The 21,932-nt window shown below is 36.8% G+C and overlaps 1 protein-coding gene across 4 annotated transcripts in view; it reads left to right on the top strand.

The window, feature by feature from the left end:
- The window catches only part of ZEB2 (zinc finger E-box binding homeobox 2), a 132,847-nt gene that overhangs the window by 80,876 nt on the left and 30,039 nt on the right, over window positions 1–21,932 (top strand). The window contains exons 1-3 of one of the 4 annotated variants that reach the window (XM_063631322.1): window positions 5,826–5,928; window positions 6,447–6,704; window positions 11,617–11,688. In XM_063631322.1, coding sequence (XP_063487392.1) covers window positions 11,622–11,688 — 67 coding nt within the window. In that variant the 5' untranslated portion in view covers window positions 5,826–5,928; window positions 6,447–6,704; window positions 11,617–11,621. Of the gene's footprint in view, window positions 1–5,825; window positions 5,929–6,446; window positions 6,705–11,616; window positions 11,689–21,932 lie in introns of those variants that run through there. The other 3 variants (XM_063631321.1, XM_055262058.2, XM_055262059.2) reach the window with 3 other exon arrangements.

Raw genomic sequence — 21,932 nt, 5'->3', positions numbered from 1 at the left:
TAATCTGAAATGGAAACATTTTTATCCCTATACTCAAAACTGCTTTTGTTTTATCAGCTGACATTTTACAACTCATTAATTTATAATGCGGGTTTAATGCCTTCGAATGTTCCTGGAATAAAAAATTAAAGTGGCCAAACTAGTTTGTATAAAGGCTGACTATAGTATGTTAATAATAATTATTTATAACAATGTTTTGTATTGGATAGCACATTCCATCTGAATATTTCAAAGTGGCATGGTCCCTTCTAACTAGCATTAATTCATTCATCTTGCATTCCCAAATGATAAAGTTATTCCCATTTTTAAATGGAAAAATCAAGATTCATGCATTTCAGTGATACATGTTCAAATTCAGAAGAAAATCTCTGTTTGAGTTTGTCTTTGCCTTGCTGTATTTGTCACTAGGCCTCCATTATTAAATAAGAAATTGAACCTTGCATTTAGTCCTATGATCGTTACCCACCCAAGCACGGAGGTAACAAGGTAACTGTGATTTAAAAAAAAAAAAGTCAATGATAAATCCCCCCGGATGGGCAAGAGTCACTGGACAAAAATTATTGAAAAGTAGCTGTATCCTCTCCTCAGTAGCACATACTACTTGGAAATTGAAATTTATGGGGAAGACAAGGAGGAATAAAGGCTAAGTTTCAGGAGAAAAGTCTTAGAAGTTCTTCCCGACACTTGCCACATGTAAAGGCACTCTAAGAAAGCAGCCCCACAAGGCCTTTAATCCACTGGCTCAAACATAAATGATCTCTAAGCATGTAAGCATAAGAAATTTAGGAAACCAAATGATTCATAAAATTCCAAAAGACTTCTTTTTTTTTTTTTTTTTTTTTTTTTTGAAGACAGGGTCTCATTCTGTTGCCCAGGCTGGAGTGCAGTGGTGTGATCATAGCTCACTACAGCCTCGACCTCCCAAACTCAAACAATCCTCTTACCTCAGCCTCCTGAGTAACTGAGACTATTGGCATGCAACACCATACCTGACTGATATTTTATTTCTTGTAGAGATGGGGTCTTGCCCAGGCTCATCACAAACTCCTGACCTCAAGAAATTCTCCCTGCTTGGCCTCCCAAAGTGTTGGGATTGCAGGTGTGAGCCACCATACCTGGCCAAAAGGACTTATTTTGAATTTGAAATCATATTACCAGCAGAGACATTTTTTAAATGAGGTTACATGTCTGTGTCACGTCTAAGCTGAAGGATTAGGCATGGTCTCTCTCATCATGGCCTTCCTACTTGAGGAAGCATTTGCAAATAAATTTCTAAATGAAGGGCCAACACAAAAATTGTGACTGGCACAAGTTCAAATCTTCCTTTTTCCTCATAGCCACCACACATTGCAGCACCAGAGAAAAGACAACAGATACTGGAATGATGGTATTTCAGTGATTATACCAGTTACATCACCTTGCATTTCCATGTTACTGTTTTATACATCACACAGTGCCACTGCACGTACAACTTTGTAGGATCCTATGACAACCTCATAAACAGGGAAGCATTATCATGATTTTTACTCATTTCTACCAAGTTTCCTTGGATGATAGGCCAAGGCCACACAGCTGGTTACACGTTGGTTCTGGGACAAGGCAAGTCTTCAAGCTCATAATTCTGTGAACTGCCTCTTTATCTCTATTGTTTCCAAACTATTGCAGGAAACATGGGTGTATTGTTAGATTCTGGTAATTGATCAAATTGGTAGGCTTCTATAACTCAAATTAAGGGGATCCATGAAAGTAACAATCATCAAAACAATTTAAAATTAAGCAACAATCTCCATTTTTGTGGCATGAAAATCCCAAAAAGTTCCAGGGATTTCCATCCCTTACTCTGGTCATGTGGGGTTTAAACTTAGATTGCATTCTGCACTGGGAATTTGTATTATTATGTATGTTTTTGTTTGGCTGTTGTACACCTAAAGACATGCTTTCTAGTACCAGCTTTGCCACCAACTGGCTGTACGGCGTTTGACAAGTCATTTGACCTCACTGTGCCTATATTACCTCCTTTGTCAAAGAGTTGACTTCAAGTGTCCTTCTGGAACTACAATTTTACGATTATATTTCTCCAAATAAATTGTAAGCCTCCTGAGGTGAGAATGGCACCTCCTTCTATCTTCTGGATTTGCCACATTGTGGGTACTTAATAAATGTTTGATGATGGCATTGAACGATTTATTGGCACACTTGAGTAGAGTTATAGGAAATCATTATTGGCTGCCTTATTAACAATTAACTGTCTATAAGCTGCATATGTAATTTTCCTTTACATCAATCGAGTTTCTGCTTCTGGTGAAGTATTGCCCCTCACATCAGTTCTTTCCTATGTTAATACATTAGCAACTGATATCTTATTTGTACTGTAACTGACAGAATAATGTAGCGAAAGCATATAAGTAGGAAAAGGGGTTAGTAAGGTAACATTGTATAGGGCATCTTCAAAACAACAGTTCTGCTATTTCAAATGTCAAGCTAATTATCAGCAATGTTTAAATGCTATGATAGGCCATTTTTGCAAATGCTGAAATTTTCCAGCAGGTATAGACATTATAAAAATGTCAAATTTCGCTACTATTCTATTACATGTCACCAGAACACAAAAATCGGAAAATAAAAGTTATATGTATAGGCAAAGAAGAGAAACCATTATTTGTTTTGCATATGACTGTAAAATTAATTGGCACGGTGATATAATTTAGAGTATTGTTTACTTGGAAGGAAGAATAGAGAGGATTTAATATAATGTAATCTGGTGAAGTGAAAATAATGCTTATTATAGATAAACTATAAAGCCTTTTAAATGTAGGCTTTTAGTAATGCATATGCAGATATATCTTTCCAGGCCCATTTGCTATAAAGCAAATTTAAGTATCAGCTTTATGCCCTTTGGTAACCCCATATTATACATACAGTTTTAGAGAAAATGAAACTTTAATATGATTCCACATAAAATGGTGAGCCATGCCAATAATTCTTATGCCCTTCATATGCAAATAGTTTTATCTTATCCATCAATTATCATGTAAACATAGTATCACATGGCAAATTTCCCTGTAATACAGTACAGTACCTGTATATAATTATAGGTGCATTTTGCCAATGCAACTGTTACACAGAATTGTAATTAATTCCTCTGAAGACTACTGTGAGAGTTTTGGATACTGATGCTGTTTTTGGACATTTATTACTGCTCTTTAGTTGGCTTTTTGCTATGCCTCAGAGACAGATGTAAAATTAGTGTCTATTTTGAGCCAGCAAACAGTACATCTTTCCTCTTGTTTATTGAATTGCAGAAAGGAATTCTTTGGGCTCCCACTTCTTTGTGGTTTTGAAGTAACTGTCTGTTTTTGTGCCAGCCATGTAGCTCCAATACATGTCTAAAATTTTGCTGAGACTCATGCAAAGGGTGGCTTATTTGACCTGTAAGGACTGAATAGAACTTTGCTACATTATATGGGAACTTCCGGGCTTTTAAATGCTGAATAAAAAGATATACATCATAAGTTCAAAAACAGACACTGGCCTAATATATTCTGCCCAATGAACCTCATTTAAAACCAGTATACGTTGGTTATTATACAAAATTGAATCTCTTCTTTGCAGAGACAAAGCTACATTATTAAGATCTCTTCTGCCAATGGTGATGATGGTGGGCAAAACATCGAAACGGGTCCAAATGGGAAAATGAACCTATTTTTATTTCATAATGTAAGTGGGGCTAAACCCGTCGAGTATTGGCCATTCTAGAGTAAGAATATTTTATGGTGAAAATTTCCACAGTACTTGTACTAGGCAGATCCACTGACTAGACATGAGGGAACATTTTAAAGGAAAATCCTGGGATTTAGAAGTCTGGGGATGGGGTAGGGATCAGGAAGTGCAAAGTCCATCTCAGTGCATTTAATTTTGATTGTCAGATGGTCAACCAGAAAGAGCAGAATGAGATCATGTCGTTTGAATTCAGATATAAAAACTATGTTATGAATTGTTGTACCTGGATTTAAAAAGGGGTTGGGAGAGTGGCACACCAGCATAATGGCGTATGAAAATGCATATCCTAGTTAACACAGCACTAGAAAAGATGGCGTACTACCTCTGTAAGTGAATTTGACAGCAGTTATTTATTTAGTTTAAAAGTATTTACTACTATTTGTGAGCACAAACCCTAAAGGTTGTGAAGTATTGTTGTCCTGTGAAGGTGATGGATGCTGTACTCCTGACCCTATATGGTGAGACATGACTTCATTGCTTGTTTAGATTGTTCTGATATTTGGGACTCCTCAAGGGCTGTTCATAAATCATTTATCTCTCTTTTTTTTCCCACAAGAAAATATTGCAATTGTATTGCTGCAGGAACACTCACGTGTCACACGGGATATTGTGGTCCATGCAGAAAAAGACCTTAAAAGGCATGGTTTTTTTTTTTTTTTTTTTTTTTTCCAGGATAAAGGCCTTTTAATGCCTGTCCAGCCTTAGATAATTTTATTCACTCCTTCTGGACCTTTCTTTATTCCTCCTGTGCCCAGAGATCAGTTTTTAGGAGGTGGGTTGAAAGCTTCCCAGGCCTTAGGAGCTTTTGTTGTAGCCCCCACATTCCCACCCGCCCCCCCCACAGCATTCTGAAAATTTGTAAAGAATCTTCTGTTTGTTGCTAAGAAATAGTTAAATCTCAGTCACCAGGAAAAAAAAAAAAAAAAAGAAGAAGCACATTATTGATTGTACTAAGGTATATCTGGACCACACAGCTAGAGCAGAGATGTTAGAATATCTCTCTTTTTGTAGATCTGAGGGCATTACCCAGCCTGAACTTGCCTAAGCCCTTGTGGTCACACCTCTTGAAAAGGTTTTGTTTCCCCCGTCAATTGGTATTCAAACCAGGTCAGCAGATTCTGTTTGCCCGGCTCCGCTGCCGTTTTCATTTTAATTTGCACCTGTTGTGCAGTTGTTCGGAAGGCAAGTGCAGACCCGCGGATTATACAAAGATCATATTATGAGCAGATATGCACGGTGTAATCTTTTTGTCCCCAGCCTCACATGACAAAAAAAAATCTCTCTCTTTTTGTTCCTTTTTTACTCCCTGGGAACCTGTCAAAGCAAACAGATATGACTGACTAAAATTTGTAACTAGACATGTTTCCAGAATTCTCCAAAAGCATTATGAACCTGACACACAATCCTTTTCATTTTTTTCCTCCTTTTCTGCCACTTTTGTATAATCCGATAGCTGGCAAGAGCCACTTGAGATAGCTCAGTTGATAACTTAGCGGAGGATTGCTTTATTAGGCGCAGAGAAATCAAAATGAACCTGAAAATTGTTTGCGCTTTTTTTTTTTTTTCCACAGCCTTTTTTTCCCCCCTTTCTCTCTCCCTCTTGTTCCCATGATGTCATGGTTCTAACTTGTTTTTTTGTGTGTGTTTCTGGAGAGTTGGGTTAACAGTTCTTGGCAATCCTGTGTGTGCGTAACGGCTGGTGTGTTTCTCTAGCTGAGCTAATGCCCCGTGTTTATTACTCTAATCTTTCTTGTCTGGTGGTAAAGTGGACAATTTATGTACTAGCATGTAGGCCGAGAGCCTGTGAGGGCTGACTAATTCAGAAACAGCCACCTTCAATTGAGTTCACAGACCTTATTTACAGGCTGTCTATTTTAAGAAAAGCTACTGAGCATTGCTGGGACTGAGGGCTGCAAAAGCAGCCCGCTGGTTCTTGTGAGTTATTTTAACATTTGTGTTGGTCTTGCCTGTGTCACTTTGAAATCTTCTGTAATTATGACACTATGAAGACATCTCAATAGTAGTATTAATGGCCCAGAAGATATGGCTTTTCCTCATTTTCTGCTTAAAAGATTAGGATATAAATGGCCTTAGCACATGACGGTTGACATAGAAGCAAGAGTGAAAATTCAGATGGAGCAGGTTTGTGTATGTGTTTGTGTATTTGGATAAATAGATGGACGTGTGTGTGTGTGTGTGTCTGTCTACTGTTTCTAGGGAAAAAAACACGGTTAATATAGTGAAGTCATCTCGTATTTATAGTACAACATTATATAGTAAATACTTCATGTCACTAAGCTAATAAAATTGTCAATTATAGATCTATTTTATAAGTTTTTGTGGAGTATTGAAAGTACATATTGCAATATGTCTCTTTACATATGCAGTATAGGCATAGTTTGTGTGTCTATGTTTCTGTTGCTTTTTAGAATTTCCCATCGTTTTTAGAAAAAAAAAATCGTTTAAAATCAGAACGAGCACCCAGCTATAATTGAAAAAAGAAATAAAAATGCTAAAACCTGAAGGATATTAATTATATTTTCCTGACATGGTTGAGTAATTCAGTTATGAAAATATTAATTATTTTCCATTTAACTAAACAATTAGGGGTGGCTGATGTTTCTCAATAGAGTGTTTAGAGAGTGTGTTTTGTGCTTCTTCTGCAGTGGTGAACTATGACAATGTAGTGGACACAGGTTCTGAAACAGATGAGGAAGACAAGCTTCACATTGCTGAGGATGACGGTATTGCCAACCCTCTGGACCAGGAGACGAGTCCAGTTAGTGTGCCCAACCATGAGTCCTCCCCACACGTGAGCCAAGCTCTGTTGCCAAGAGAGGAAGAGGAAGATGAAATAAGGGAGGGTGGAGTGGAACACCCCTGGCACAACAACGAGATTCTACAAGCCTCTGTAGATGGTCCAGGTAAGTGTCTAAAATCACGTGGCCTCTTCCTGTACCATCTTCACATCTTCAACTAATCTGTTCCACCTAGCAGATCGCCCACAACCAAATAATTAAAATATTTCTTCCCATTGCGCCCTTGCGGAATAGAGATACCAAAGCTGGTGACAGATTACGAAGTGATAGTAATGTTATCACATTACGGCAGTTACATCTTAGGAAGGGATTATATTTCAGTTTTGATGCAAGTCGAATATGAACCACACTTTCAACACATAACATGAGGTATTTGCACCACATTTACAATGTGCAAATTATGTAACATGATCAAGATCTATACTTTCATGATAGGAAATGGAAGCAAATGTAAAAACTCACAACATATATATATGTATATAAAAATATTTTGTGTGGAAATTATGTAGCATTTCAAACCAAATAACTGTCAGTTTAATGTAGCTTCAGTGTCTGTCTGACACCTCCTATTGGAATTCAATCGTTTAATCATTCCCTTTTGTTAAGTGTGAATGTGATTTCACACTTTTACCTGGTCAGGTAGCTTTCTTATTATTTATCAGCTAAGTACTTGACAATGATTCCTGCTGTTTGGTGGGACTCTTAAGGGAAGTAAAAATGGTCCCAGGCCAACTACAATAAAACTAAGGTAAATTATATTCAAACTAAAACTTCTGACGACACTGTACAAATGGGAAATGTCCTGGTCTAAAATTCACTTATGATGGAGAATCACTAAGGTATGAAACGTTTAACAAAATGCAAGAAATCTTACTCCCGTGAACTTCCTCTGCTCATCTTTACTTACTTGGTAAAGTGGCCTGGAAAATTTGTTTAAATGACCTCTCTAATTCAGACCTCATGTCACCTTCATCTCTATTCCCAGGACCCACTGAGAGTTATCATTGTTTACCCCACCTTTTTTTTTCTTTGACAATATAAGCGACAAAAGCATTTTTATAAATAGGTGAAGTGGCTGGGAAGGAGTCTACCTGTATGCTATTGTGATGTCGCAGACTATAAACCATCGAACATAGGCAGAGTAATTGTTTGGTATACTGTAATGAGGATAATAAAAGCACTTCCACTAAGAAAGAAAATTAAATGTGAGAAGAAAGAAAAAGAAAAAAGACCGATGGCAATTTGAGTACAGTGTATTTGTTTTTCGTTTTCCTAACATACTGTGCCAAGTTTTCTACTCTTTCCGTTTCCAATTTTGTTTCGGTGAAGGTTTCTGGAATCTCAGCAATCCCACACATAAACATTTATCGTTATATCCATTAAGACTTAAGGTTTTAGATTTTCAACTATGAGGGAGAACTCAGCCAAAGATGCTTGAAAGATAAATACGTTTAATTAGGGGCAGAGGATGATCATTAAAGGAAGTCTGACTGCTGCAGAAGTCATTAACAATCTTAAATGAAATTTTTATTTTTATGATAGCCATTTACATGTATAATAAGAGCCAATGATTCTTGGGAGCAGTGTGACAGAAACAGAGTGTGGTGAGAACCCATGTAAGACACACTATTTAAATGAGCTGGTGTTAGCTATTCATATTTGTTAATGAACTAGATATGCAGGGCTATAAGAATGAATGTTCTGATGCTTTAAATTTTAATATCTAGAAATCAAGGGTAAGGGCCAATTACTAGAATTTCCACCCTTAGAGGAATAATTAATAACGATGTAACAAATGTACAGCCCCAAACTTCTTTAAAAAAAGTTTAATTAAAAAAATTTAAGATCAATAGTTGAAAAACAGCCAAACAGCAATGTCAAGCTGTAGTAGTTTGTGATTGTGGCAGCTTTTTGTGTTGGTCATGGATCATAATTCTACACGTTTTAATATACAGTAATCCATATGAATGCATTGCAGACCCTGTTATCACCTGTAGTTAATGGTGCCTGTGATACAAATGAACAGGCTGTTCTTTGCTCTTACCTTTATGGTAAATAAACCAGCATTCTGGAGTCACAATAATTAAATAAAATGTAAATCCCTAATCTCATTTGGCTATTTGGACCAAGAAACTTACCCGGCTATTACCTGTCTAGTTCTAATGATTACTAATGATTTATTGTTCTTTTTTTCTTATTGTTCTAAAAGTGCTCTGATGTGGTGCCTTGATGTCTAATGAAAAGAAATTGGTCTTAAAAAGCTACTCATTGTTTGTCCTGACTCTGAGATAACACATTTTTCTTCTGATAAAATATTTTTCTTATTTATTGTTCAAAACACACAATATCGACAATAACTCTAATTCTGGTGCAGTTTTATTTAGTAGTGTTTTATCCCCGGTGCCTGGCTGTCTACAGTCATACCTCAGCACATAGCTTTACTCTGAGATAAGCCCTCTCTCCTTTGCTCTTTCTCCCATGCTTTCTGGAGTTTGTCTGCAGGATGCAGGTTTTGAACTGAAGAGCGCAGTGGAGTTCTTACTGTGCCTTTCCGGTTCCAGCACAATCAAAGTTTTGTGTTTGGAATTGTCCTTGGCATTCTTTCGTCCCACAATGGGGTGGACACAGTGTGCTGGAAACCATGACATCATTATCATTGACACAGACTTAAATAAATCACCTGCATCTTGGCCTCTTTCTGCTTATTCAAGGATTCTTCATCTTAAGGAAGAAAGTGCTCTTTATTTTTACAAACCTTCATCCCAGGGGTGACTGGAAGATGCAAACTTTTACAAGTGTTTTAAAAATAAATATACTATGTGGTTTTAGACACAATATGCTGAGTCAGAGGTGTCTTAGAGAATGTTTAAGGTTAGACATAAGGCAGAAAGACAGCCAGATTGCCTTTAATTCGGAGGCAGTATTCCTAAACTGTGTATCATTATGTCCTTCTGAATATGGATTCACTTGAAACTTAATTAAATAGGCATATACATAACATTTCAAATACACACCTGAAAAGGCTTAGTAGTGTTTCATTTTCATACATTGAGCTTGATATTCAGAAAAGAAAAAGATTCATGCTCAGTGAATCAAAGCAAAGTACTTTCTAGGTAAAAGTGACACCATCTCATCCAATGTCTCTGAAAGATCTCAGTTGCAGTCTTTGGATAAAAAGGGTTATAACTAAATAATACTACAAAATGCAATTTACACAATGTGCTGACTACACATTTGTATACCCAGCATTTATTAATTTGGGAAGCAACCAACTACTGTAACTTCTCTTTACTTTTTCATAAGAAAATGACAATGAGGAAGGAAGTGCAGCAGAAATCTTGAACATTACCACTATTATGCAAAAAAAAAAAAAAAAAATGCTGTTAACTGTTTTCCCCTCAGTGACTTGATGTGCTCTCAGATGGAAAACTTATGATTCTTGTGACTCTTGGCTACCCGAAATCACATGAGATGAGCAAGGAAGAAAGACACAAAAGCTATATTTATATCTAGCACTGAACTTCTCAGAAATACCTTAATGCGATTCCTTGCAGAGACTGATAAAAATATCAGATGAGGGAGACTTTCAAATGATCAGTGATTACAATTGACAATACAGTATTGCTATATATTAAACTTCTAAATGTTTAATGCAAAATGTCTCTCTGAAAATATTTTTTAAATAAAGGAGAATTCCTTGCTCAGGAATGAATCTAAACTGGTTGTACAGCTTAAACAAATATCATTCAAATGATCTGATTATTATGAGGAGTGGCATTAAATTAGCATCTAGGTGTATCTGTGTATTTTATCTTAAGAGGATCATGGTTTTTCAGTTCTGATTCCATAAACAGATTTTCTGCACTGCTTGTAAAATATATTTTATTTTATTTTTGCTGTAACATTTTCTAGATCCTGTTCTTTCATGAAAGTAGATTAGAATATGAGAAGCAAAGAATGACCAGGACAGATTTGGAAATTCATAGGGTCCTATTTAGAAAGTTTCCCTTGTTTTAAGTAAAATGATTATCACAGAGAGATATTCATCCTGGAGCATATTTGGTCTCATTAGTGTTGTCACAGTAAAAACACAATTTTTAAAACTTCACTTTTAATTTACTTACCTAAGAGATTTTTAACTGTCAGCTATCCTGCTCTGTCCTCCTACATCCTCTACAATCTGGTAGGCAGAAAATTTGAGAGTGCCCCTATTTTTCAAATTCTCCCTTATTTTAAAATATTGCAATTTTTGACAATGACCTTTAATTGTTTATGAATTTTTAACTTCAACATTATATATATTCACCTTCGTCAGAACACTGAGCTGTTGTTATATATGTTTCCCCAGAAAATGATTATGATTACCTACTGGGGCATAAATGATGATGAGGAGAAGACATTTATGGAGTGGTTGGGATAGGAATAAGGCAGATATGTTTTAGAAGTTTATATCAAGCAGTGAAACAGGTATTGTTGTTACCTCTGGGATATTTGTTGTACAAACTGGGCATTCCAAGTGTTGATATGTAGAATTAGGTTTCCAAAAAGTATGCTTGCATAGATTAGCACCATTATAGCCACCCCAAGGGAAAAGAAAAGCATGAAAACAAAATGTGAAATTCTGACTTGCCACTAAGCATCCAGAGTTTCCAGAGGCATAGCAGCCAGCATGCCTCTTCATGAGTACAAATACTTAGTTGCTTTTGACTCTTATTGAAAAAATAATATCTTTCCCCCGTTTGTCACTAGAACTGCCACCAGAAGAAAGCCCTTCGTTTGCTCCAAATAAGCACTTCTGTTTTTCACAGCTTGCAGTAATGCTTAAAGTAAATAAGTTCTTGTGCAGCTAGCACTATTGGATTCATTCAATTGCCTGAACAAAGCTATTGTTTAGAGGTTACAACAAGCCTTTTCTCTGTTTCCTTTGAAAGAATCTTCCTTGTTCCTGTGCTTGGCATGCTTAGTATAGTAAGCCTTTCTACAATTCTCAAATGCTAAAGATAATTTTCCCCCACAGAAGAAATGAAGGAAGACTATGACACTATGGGGCCAGAAGCCACGATCCAGACCACAATTAACAATGGTACAGGTGAGTTATGTTGGCCACGCTCAGATCACATTTGTCCTGTGTCATGTGGGTTTAGTGAGGCAGGGAAAGAAACATTGACCCATCCATTTGTATCTCCATGACTTAACAAGTAGTCAACTTTACAGGTCTCTGGTTTTGTTTCAAATCAAAATTTCCTACATTTTGGTATTTTACTAAGCAAATACATCTTTCATTCTCACACCCCTAATTTATCTGTGACGCCCAAGAATACTGAACTCTATGAATGGATCCTTTCAGTGCGTGAGTTGGGTGAATTTCTAGTAGTAACTTTTATTTTAAAAGACTGCAAAAAATTATTTTAAAATTAGGATATGGTATACCTCTGCTAGCCACCGCTTGATATCAGTCATTGAGAATTCAAATGATATGGTGTAATTTAGACTGTAAAATGTTTTTTTCAGAAAGACAAATTTCCATGAACATTTCTCTCAATAATTAATCATCTCAGTTCCTTTTAATCCTTTCTTTACTTGTAATTCTCTGCATCCTTGAGCCCTTCTAAATAACTTTTTCCAGGCAGTTTTCGAGAAGAATTGACAAGTTTACTTATTTTTAATGAAGCTAAAAAATTACAGTGGGAAGATAGTGAGTGGGGTTTTGTTTTACTCTGCTACTGCAATAGAATGGAGTTTCAGGACGACTGTGATATTCCATGTTTTTTCCCAAACACTGAATGGCATCTTCTCTCACATTCTTACATCACCAACACAAATTTACATGTTCATCTCTCTTTTCCTAGATGAGACTACTTTTTTTGTGGGGGGGAAGGGGTGTTTCAAACAGTCCTCTACACTACCATCATAAATATTAGCATAGTGTCCACTATAAAATTATCTTCCAAAATAAAACGAAAAAAAACACGTAACTACTTCTACTCAACTCATCCATGAAAAAAACTTGAAGTTTTATGAAATGTACAAAACTAAGATGATTTTACATCACCTTATGTTGATACACATCATAATAAACTGCTCATGTTGTGTTTCTGTTTAACATGTGCTTATTAATAACTTAAAAGCATGAATTCACTTTCCTGTGTATAAAATAAGAGAAATAATAAAAACCTATTGTCATTCTATTCATTTGAATAATGTCAATTTAAGGTATAAAAATAAAACTGTACAATATATGATTCTAGAAAAAGTATAGAATCAAGCACCAAGAAGCCTAATTTTTACACACAGCCCTGAAAATGACTAGATTGTAACCTTGGGCATGTCGGTTTTCCTCTTTGGAACTCAGTTCCCACAACTGCAAAACGAATAGATTAAACTAGTTTCTTGATAAGAATACTTCTAGTTTTAATATTTTATGTTGCATGGGTATTATCACCATGTAAAAATAGAAACAAGATAAAATAACTTCATATTAAAACATAATAATAAAGTGATATCATAAATTAGATACTTTCTATAATGTCCCAACTCATGGGATCAAAAATGGCTTCAAGTTCCTTTTAAAGATAAATGTTAAATTTCAGCCTCCGGCATAAATAAAAGCTGATTTTTATTACCCTTATAAGCACTTAAAGTGTCACAAAAGAAAATTTACCCCACAAAGTAACAATTTACTAGCTGTTGTATACACCTAGAGTTTAAAGTGAGGTTAATAAAAATTGCTTCTATTCAGAAGGTTTAAAAATCAATCTTGAATGTCTTTTCACCAGGCTTTAAAAACCCCTTTTTTCTCTTAATACCTGCTGTACCTTGTAGTTCATATGTATTCAGTCAATAAATAAATCAATAAGTATTCATTGAGTGTGTTCTATATAGCCACTGTTGTGTGCATATGTGGTAGAAGATGGGTCAGGAAGACTAAAACATGATTATCATTTAATTTGGAAGATGAGACTAATACACCTGAAAAAATAATGATGAAGAATAAGTGAAAATATGTGATAAACCTGCAACAAATGGTAGGAGCCATAATTATTTAGTTTTTTGTTGGTTTGTTTTGATTTGTTTTGTTTTGTTTGAGACAGAGTCTCACATTGTCACCCAGGCTGGAGTGCAGTGGTGCAATCTTGGCTCACTGCAACCTCTCCCTCCCAGGTTCAAGCGATTCTCCTGCCTCAGCCTCCCTAGTAGCTGGGATTTCAGGCATGCACCACCATGCCTGGCTAATTTTTGTATTTCTAGTAGAGACGGGGTTTCACCATGTTGGCCAGGCTGGTCTTGAACTCATGACCTCAGGTGATCCTCCCACCTCGGCCTCCTGAAGTGCTGGGATTACAGCCATGTGCCACTGCTCCTGGCCCATAATTGTTTGAATTACAGAAGTAAGAGAGAGTCTATGGAATGGGCATTCACATCAGGTTTTGTGAAGGAGGTAGAATTCGAACTAAATACGTTTTCAATAGTCATGGAGGAGTAAGGAAGGGCTTTCTAATTGAAGAGGAGTCTGCGAGCCAAGAAGGGAAAGTGTGACATCTATTCAGAGGATAGTTAGTAAAGGGTTTTGGCTGAATCAGAGAGTCCTAGGAGGCAATTTCTGGGAAATAAAGCTGGACATTTAAGTTAAAGCCAGATGGTGGGGAATATGAAGCACCAGACAGAAGAGTCTGGGTCATGTTATGCTACCATGATTTCTGTGGGTGAAAACCAGACTCTGAGAGACCAACTGGAAGTCACTGTAGTTATCCGGGTGTGAAGTGATAAAAATCTTGTCCTAAGGTGGAGACAGTGATGAAATTAGCAACATGACTTCTTAACAAGCAATTGATTCTCTGAATGATGGAGGCAAAATGGCTTCGAAATTACAGATCTGCATGTTTAGCATATAGCAGTACTTGCTATTTCTAGATTTACAGAAGAAGGATCTAATTTTGAGAAGATCTTGAACCAGCCTTTAGACACAAGTATTTTCATAACAAAGATATATAGATATGGGAATATAGGAATGTCCTTTGGAAATGAGGAATTAAAACCCAAGAAGTCAGGGCTGGAGATAGAGATTTGAGAGTTATGCAAATATACTCAGATCATGTTCAAGATCATACAGGACTATGAGATTTACAACTGAGTGTATTTGTTGAAGCAAGTAGAAAACTGAGGCCAGGGCTCCTGGTGGGTGGGGAGGAAAGTCAGCAAAGATTTTCTTTTGAAAAAAAAAAAAAAAAAGATTATGACACAAGAGAAAAAAATTAAACATTCAGAAGCAAAGAAAGAGAATTTCATAAAGGTGAGAACTCAGTTAAAAGCTTCAAATAACTACCCTTGAAAGAAAGCTGAGCAAATACACTGGACTTAGTTAATTAGAAATTTACTAGTGATCTTCAGCTTACAACTCTGCCCTTTTAGAGAATAAGTACATATCTTTCTTCCTAGCTACAAGTTTACCACTTCTTCTCCTTGACATCTCTTTGGATGCCAAATACATGTGGTTTTGGAAATAATACATCTTTTCTGGTTGAAATTACATCTAAAAGACTATCTTCCTCTGCTCCCAAGTCCTACTCATCAAGATCCTGCTGTTAGCTGAATTTCTTCTCTAGCCCTCCCACACTAGAATGTCTTCCTCCAATGAACCTGTGGGGTTTGGGCTGCTTTATCGCCATGGATCCTATAATGGTCTCCATCTCAAAGTGTGTTTGAAGAAATGAGCGAGTGAATGGGAGACAAACAGCACTTGGACTTCCCTTTTGTATTTTTAGGCTGACGTATTTTTGACCCCTGGCCTGAAGTAACCAACCAGACATTTTCATCTCTCCATTATTCCAGTCATCCAAACTTGAAAGCCTTAGTTATATTTGACTGTTCTCTCTCCCTCATGTCCTCCTCTATTTAGTCAGCCCACATCTTTCCTGTAACAGTGTCCTCAATGTCCAAATTCCCTTCTTAGAATCCTGAATTGCCCCTTAGCACCTACAGGACATTCTTCAGTCTGATAATAAGTGCCATCCATTGTATACCAACGGCGCTCCATTCTTATCAGACCAAATCCCTTGGTGATAACAAAAAAGAACCACATTTATACCAACCTCTGAATCTCTGCCCATGCTATCCCTTCGGACCATAATCCCCCACCTCCTTTCTTCCAGTCATCCAAATTCTCCCCATCCTTCTGTTCTTCAAGTCCAGGTCACATCCCATTTCCTTAATGTGGTCATCCTTGAACACCCCAAACGACAGCAATCTCTTCCTTTTCTGAAATCCCACAACCCTAAGGTGTATACCGCTAACTTCAGCATGTTTCATTGTTCCTCTTTATATTGTTTGCCCTTATTTCATGTAGTCAATTTCATGAAGACAAGAGGTTTCTTCAGCTGAAAAATGAGGGTGGATCATCCTGGTATCTAACTTATTGGCTGACCTTGTTCTCTAGCCAGTAATTAAATAAATAATGAAGCCAGGTGTGGTGGTCCGGCCCATAATCTCAGCTACTCAGGAGGTCGAGGCTGGAGGATGGCTTCAGTCCAGGAGTTGGAGGCTGCAGTGAGCCATAATCCACTGCACTCCAGCCTGGGTGACAGAGCAAGACCCTATCTCAAAAATAGTAATAATAAGAATGTATATGTTGATATTAGTAAGTGACTAAAAAAATGTTTGCCCTAAGGAAAGGGCTATTCCATTTTGCCTCAACAAGCCCAGTTATAGCAGGGAGCACACATGGTAGATACTACAACTGGTGAAATGAATGAATGAATCAATGAATGAATATTTGGTGGAGAAGAAATGGATTCTGATAAAGGAAGCCACAGTAGGGGAAAACATTCTCTGTGGAGGAGACTAAGTATCTTTAGAGAGTGAAACTAGGATCTAAGTCCCTGAAGGATTTTGCCTTGTGAAAGGCAAAGAAGAATAGCCTAGAGTATCACTACATTTTTTTTTAACAACAAAGTTAGATTAACTGAATGGCAAAATTGATCCATAACACATAAAACAGTGCAAACCTGGATTTATATTAATAACTTTCCACATTGCATAAGTTCACCAGTTTTTATTTTTTAATTTTATTTTATTTTTTTTTGAGACGGAGTCTTGCACTCTCACCCAGGCTGGAGTGCAGTGGCACCATCTCGGCTCGCTGCAAGCTCTGCCTCCCAGGTTCACATTCTCCTGCCTCAGCCTCCTGAGTAGCTGGGACTACAGGTGCCCGCCACCACGCCCAGCTAATTTTTTATATATTTAGTAGAGATGGGGTTTCACCATGTTAGCCAGGATGATCTTGATCTCCTGACCCTGTGATCCGCCTGCCTCAGCCTCCCAAAGTGCTAGGATTATAGGCGTGAGCCACCATGACCGGCCACCAGGTTTAATTTTTTTTTAAAAAAGGAACAAAATTGTAATGCTTTCACACGTAAGATAAAGAATACCTTCTAACAAAGAACCCTACAACTTTCAGATATTAATAGTATTTAAATTCAAAATGAAATGATTAGGTAAAATTTTTAAGAGTATGTGAATAACCATTTTCTAAGGAGAGTAGAGAAATGGGAAAACTTGGAAGCATTATAAATATGAGTTTGCCTATGTGCTAGTAGTAACAAGGAGCTGCCTTAGGTGCATGGTGATCATCAGCATTAATGCAGTTCCACGTGCATATCAAGATCCACATAGGACCCTGATGTTTTCCTCTTTGAATGTGTGAAAGTTATATTTACTCAGACAATCTAGTACCTCTAGTTATAAAGGGCTATTAATAACCACCTGCATCTGCACTTCCTTTGCTAAGAGGGGGAAAAAGTACCTTACATCCAGAAACTGGGCAAGGCCAATTTAGGCGTCAGTTCTTAATCTTACACAACACAATAAAATTCTTGTCTAAGAACTAACTGTATAGACTCTAACTATAGTCAAACTTGTTTCCAGTATTCTAAGAATAATACATAAATTATTTTACATATGAGAGGCAATTGTTTTGGGAGGCTCCAGATTCTAGAGACCAATTACCTACACTTGAATTTTATCTCTACCAATTGCTAGTTACATTAACTTGAGTATGTAATTGATAAGCCTTCATTTCTACATCAGTAAAGTGGAAATCATGATTCCTTATGTACAAGACCTCGCTGTAGGGATTAAATGGCTTGTCATTTTTATTTATTTATTTTTTAACTGTATTTTTATTTTCTTTCTTTTTTTTTATTTCAATAGGTTTTGGGGAACAGGTGATGTTTGGTTACATGAATAAGCTCTTTAGTAGTGATTTCTGAGGTTTTGGCGCACCCATCACCCAAGCAGTGTACACCGTGCCCAATGTGTAGTTTTTTTTCCCTCATCATCCTCCCACCATTTCCCCAAAGTCCATTGTGTCATTCTCATGGCATGCCATTTTTAAAGCACCCAGTACAACGACAAACATAGACTAGATGCTCACCCTGTTTTGTTTTGCCAGCTGTTTTGTTTTTTCTTTTTTTTTTGAGATGGAGTTTCACTCTTGTTGCCCAGGCTGGAGTGCAGTGGTGCAATTTCGGCTCACTGCAACCTCCGCCTCCTGGGTTCAAGCAATTCTCTTGCCTCAGCCTCCTGAGTAGCAGGGATTACAGGCATGCGCCACCACGCCCGGCTAATTTTTGTACTTTTAGTAGAGACGAGGTTTTGTCATGTTGGCCAGGCTGATCTTGAACTCCTGACCTCAGGTGATCCGCCCGCCTCAGCCTCCCAAAGTGCTGGGATTACAGGCATGAGCTACCACACCTGGCCAACTTCAAACTATTTTTGTTCATTAAGAAATGAATACATTGTAAACTGTTTTCTCCATTCACACTGGTTCCTCCTTAACTTCTTCTCTAGGAAACAAAAATACAATATTTAACAAATTTGTAATGAAAGGACTAACCAATTTTGAGAGCCTTTGACATTTAAGTTCTTTTGACATTCTGGGAAACTACACAGACAAGTTGTAGGACACATTATTTTCAGTACTCTGGCATTTGAGGTTAAAGTATGAAGGTTAAGGACTAGTTTTGTTTTATATCTGATTTCATTTTTATTTAGCATCCCTTCTTTAACTGTGTAGGAGGAGGATTTAGTAGTATTTATAATGATTACGTATAATAATGATGAAAGCTGTCAGACTTTTCCTTTCTTTGACAACTGACTTACATCAGGAATCATATTCTTTTTAAAAATTTATTATTGACACGTAACAATTTTACATATTAATATTTGTGAGGTGCAACATGATGTTTTGATACATGTATAAATTGTTTAATGATCAAATCAAGGCGATTAGCATATCCATCTCCTTAAACATTTATCATTTCTTTGTGATAAGGACATTCAAGAACCCCTGTTCTAGCTATTTTGAAATATGCCTACATTTTTGTGAACTCCAGTCACATAATAGACCAACATAACTATTTCTCCTATCTAACCGTAGTTTCGTACCCACTGACAAATCTCTCATTGTTCACGCTTCCCCCTACTCTCCTCATCCTCTGGAATCAGCCTGAATGTCCATCAGCAGGTGAATGGATAATGAATGGTATATATACCCAATGGAATACTATTCAGCCATAAAAAAGAATGAAATCATGTCATTTGCAGCAACATGGATAAACCTGGAGGACATTATGCTAAGTGAAATAAGCCAGGCACAGAAACATAAATATCACTTGACCTCACTCATATGTGGAATCTAAAAAGCTGTTCTCATGGAAGTGGAGAAAAATCATACGTATTTTTTTCATCTTACCCTGGATAACAACCAATAAACAAAAACAAAGCATTTGCCCATTGTTAACCACTACTAAATTACATACATTCAGAGTGTTTGTTGTATGTAGAATTTGAACTGAGGCTTGAGAAACTTGAAGGAACTAGAAGGGTGAGTTCCTTCTACTAAGGAACATAAATTTTATGGGTGTTGATAAAAAAACAAACATCATAATGACAAGAAGAGAAAATTTACAAATAAATAATTATAGCCTCATTAGTTATGCAACTCAATGGTCACTTATTGAGACCCTACTAAGTGCAAGGCATTTTGTTAGTCATCACGACAGATACAATGAGAAAAGAAGAGTCACTGTCATTAAGAAACTACGTTCAACCGGGTGAATAAAACAGTGGCAGATGAATAGGAAATGTGTGTAACATATTTAGTACAACATTAGCACATAATAAATGCTCTATCATTTCTAGCCATTATTATTGATTATAATATCATCTGGATTAAGATGTTTTATTTGAAATACAGCAAGCTATGTAAGTTCAAATGCAAAGTTTTCAGTATTGTAGAGGGTTTCTAACAGTATAGGGTCAAATATTGGAGATAGGACAAGAGAGGTGCCTTAAAGAAATTGCCAATTTCAGGGAAGACTTTCTTCAAGACAAAGACTTGCTGGGTGTGCCTCTGTGCACAAGAGAGAAAGAGAGAATGGCTGAAATGTAAAAGGAGACTGGGTGAAAGATGGAGTGGGTTATCAAACGAGTTGTAAGAGAATAACTTTAGATAATAGCCACAATAATGTTTATTTTTTAGCAGTAAGATCGGAAGAAGAAGACAGAATGATGATAGGAGAGAATGTAGTCAATTTTAGATGATCCAAGGAATACACACTGTGTGGGTTGCACTCTTTGAAGTCAGTAGGAAAAAGAGACCATCAGTCAGCAGTAAGGGAATAGGAATATGGTTGGAATCTTGAGAAGTGGACATGTAGAGTAATTGTTGTGGACAATGCATGGAGATTCAATTATTAGGAAGGAATATTCCATTTTGAAAACATAGTCTGCAACAAGACTATACTATTATTTAAGAGTTTTTTAAGATATGTTTGATACTCCAGAAATTGGACTGGGTCTTAGTTCAGCAGAGTAAGAATGATACAAGTGTAAGGGACAGAGATGGAAGTGATGATTTCAAGTTCCAAGGTGAACTGAGGTAAATAAAATCAGAACTGGTAAAATGGACTAGGGAACTCTTCAGGTCCTGATTGTCACATTGAAATACACGTTTCAAGGGAATGAGGAACTGGATGATAGGGAAGGGGAGAAAGTAGAAATCAGAGAGCAAAAGTTCACAGTTCTGGTTCTTGTCCCAGGGTTAGCCCAGGAGCAAGTGTGGCCATCCATGTTGCTGGACCAGAGAAAGCCTAAGCACTATGAAGCCAGGTTCTGCATGGACTACCTATTAAGTGATGAAGTTTCCCAGAATGCAGTGGCATCCTGGGGGAAATGTAATCATGGGACAGGCGTCATTTTGCTTGCACTATACAGGCAATGTCCTAAAACAGGATGGTGAAAATGGATGACATTCGACTTCAAACCATTACAGCTACAGAGTGGAAACTATCTGAGGGTAGAGGTTAGGTCTGCTCTTCTCCATAATCCCTCTCAGAGGATGCAGTGGTTTATACAGTGTTAATGGTTCATAACCAGGGTATTTGTTGAATTAATGAATAAACAACAAATAAATGATGAGTGAGTTGATGAAACAGGAACATTGATTGGAAGCAGTAGCGTGAATTAAGGAGTTTGTTGACCCTTCCTCTTTGTTCTCTGAGTCATAACAAATGAAAGCAGGAATGGCCCTGTGGGAAAGGTCTGTAAGGGATGGGTTGTTATCAGGGGATGACACAGTTTCATTTAGTCTGAAGAAGTAGAACACATGTAGGAGGATATCATTAAGCGTGGGAGGAGAATAACGAGTAATATGTGAAATGGGAAAGCAAAATGAACCAGGAACAATGTTCTTTTTTGGTTTCTATTCCAAAGTTAAGCTTGAGGCATTTCTTGTTTACTATAACCACAAAATATTTAATATCTGCTAACTAATAACTAATACCTGCTATTTTAACAGATGTTAAAATAATACCTAATAAAAATTCACCTTTGCAAGATGCTATGGAAAGTTATTCTTTATTGAGTGCCTTTAGAAACTTGATTACAAATTAGAAACAGTCAAATTAGGAAATACAATCCTTAAATATTAAATGGAAATTTTAAATAAGCATCTTGAACAGAGAATTTCAAGAACTTTTATGTATTCTCTTTGCCCCACTAGACCCAGCTCTGGATTACCCAGTTAAAAAACAAAATGTGAGAATAAAACAAGTGTCTAGGATTCAGAGGAATGGGGACATTAAAAAAAAAAAAACCGGAGGAAAAAAAGTAAAAATTTTATACACACACATATAAACACACCCACACACACACACTGAAGTGGGCATTTTAACTGGCTTTCCCCCATATTCATTGTATGGTGTAATAATGTTGCTATTTAGAATTGCTTATAATGTCATTGTGATCGTTTCAGTATGTAGGGCCTGTTCAAATGGT

The sequence above is a fragment of the Symphalangus syndactylus genome, chromosome 22 (genome assembly GCF_028878055.3).
Source record: "Symphalangus syndactylus isolate Jambi chromosome 22, NHGRI_mSymSyn1-v2.1_pri, whole genome shotgun sequence".
NCBI lineage: Eukaryota > Metazoa > Chordata > Mammalia > Primates > Hylobatidae > Symphalangus > Symphalangus syndactylus.
This window is presented reverse-complemented; position numbering and strand designations above follow the sequence as displayed.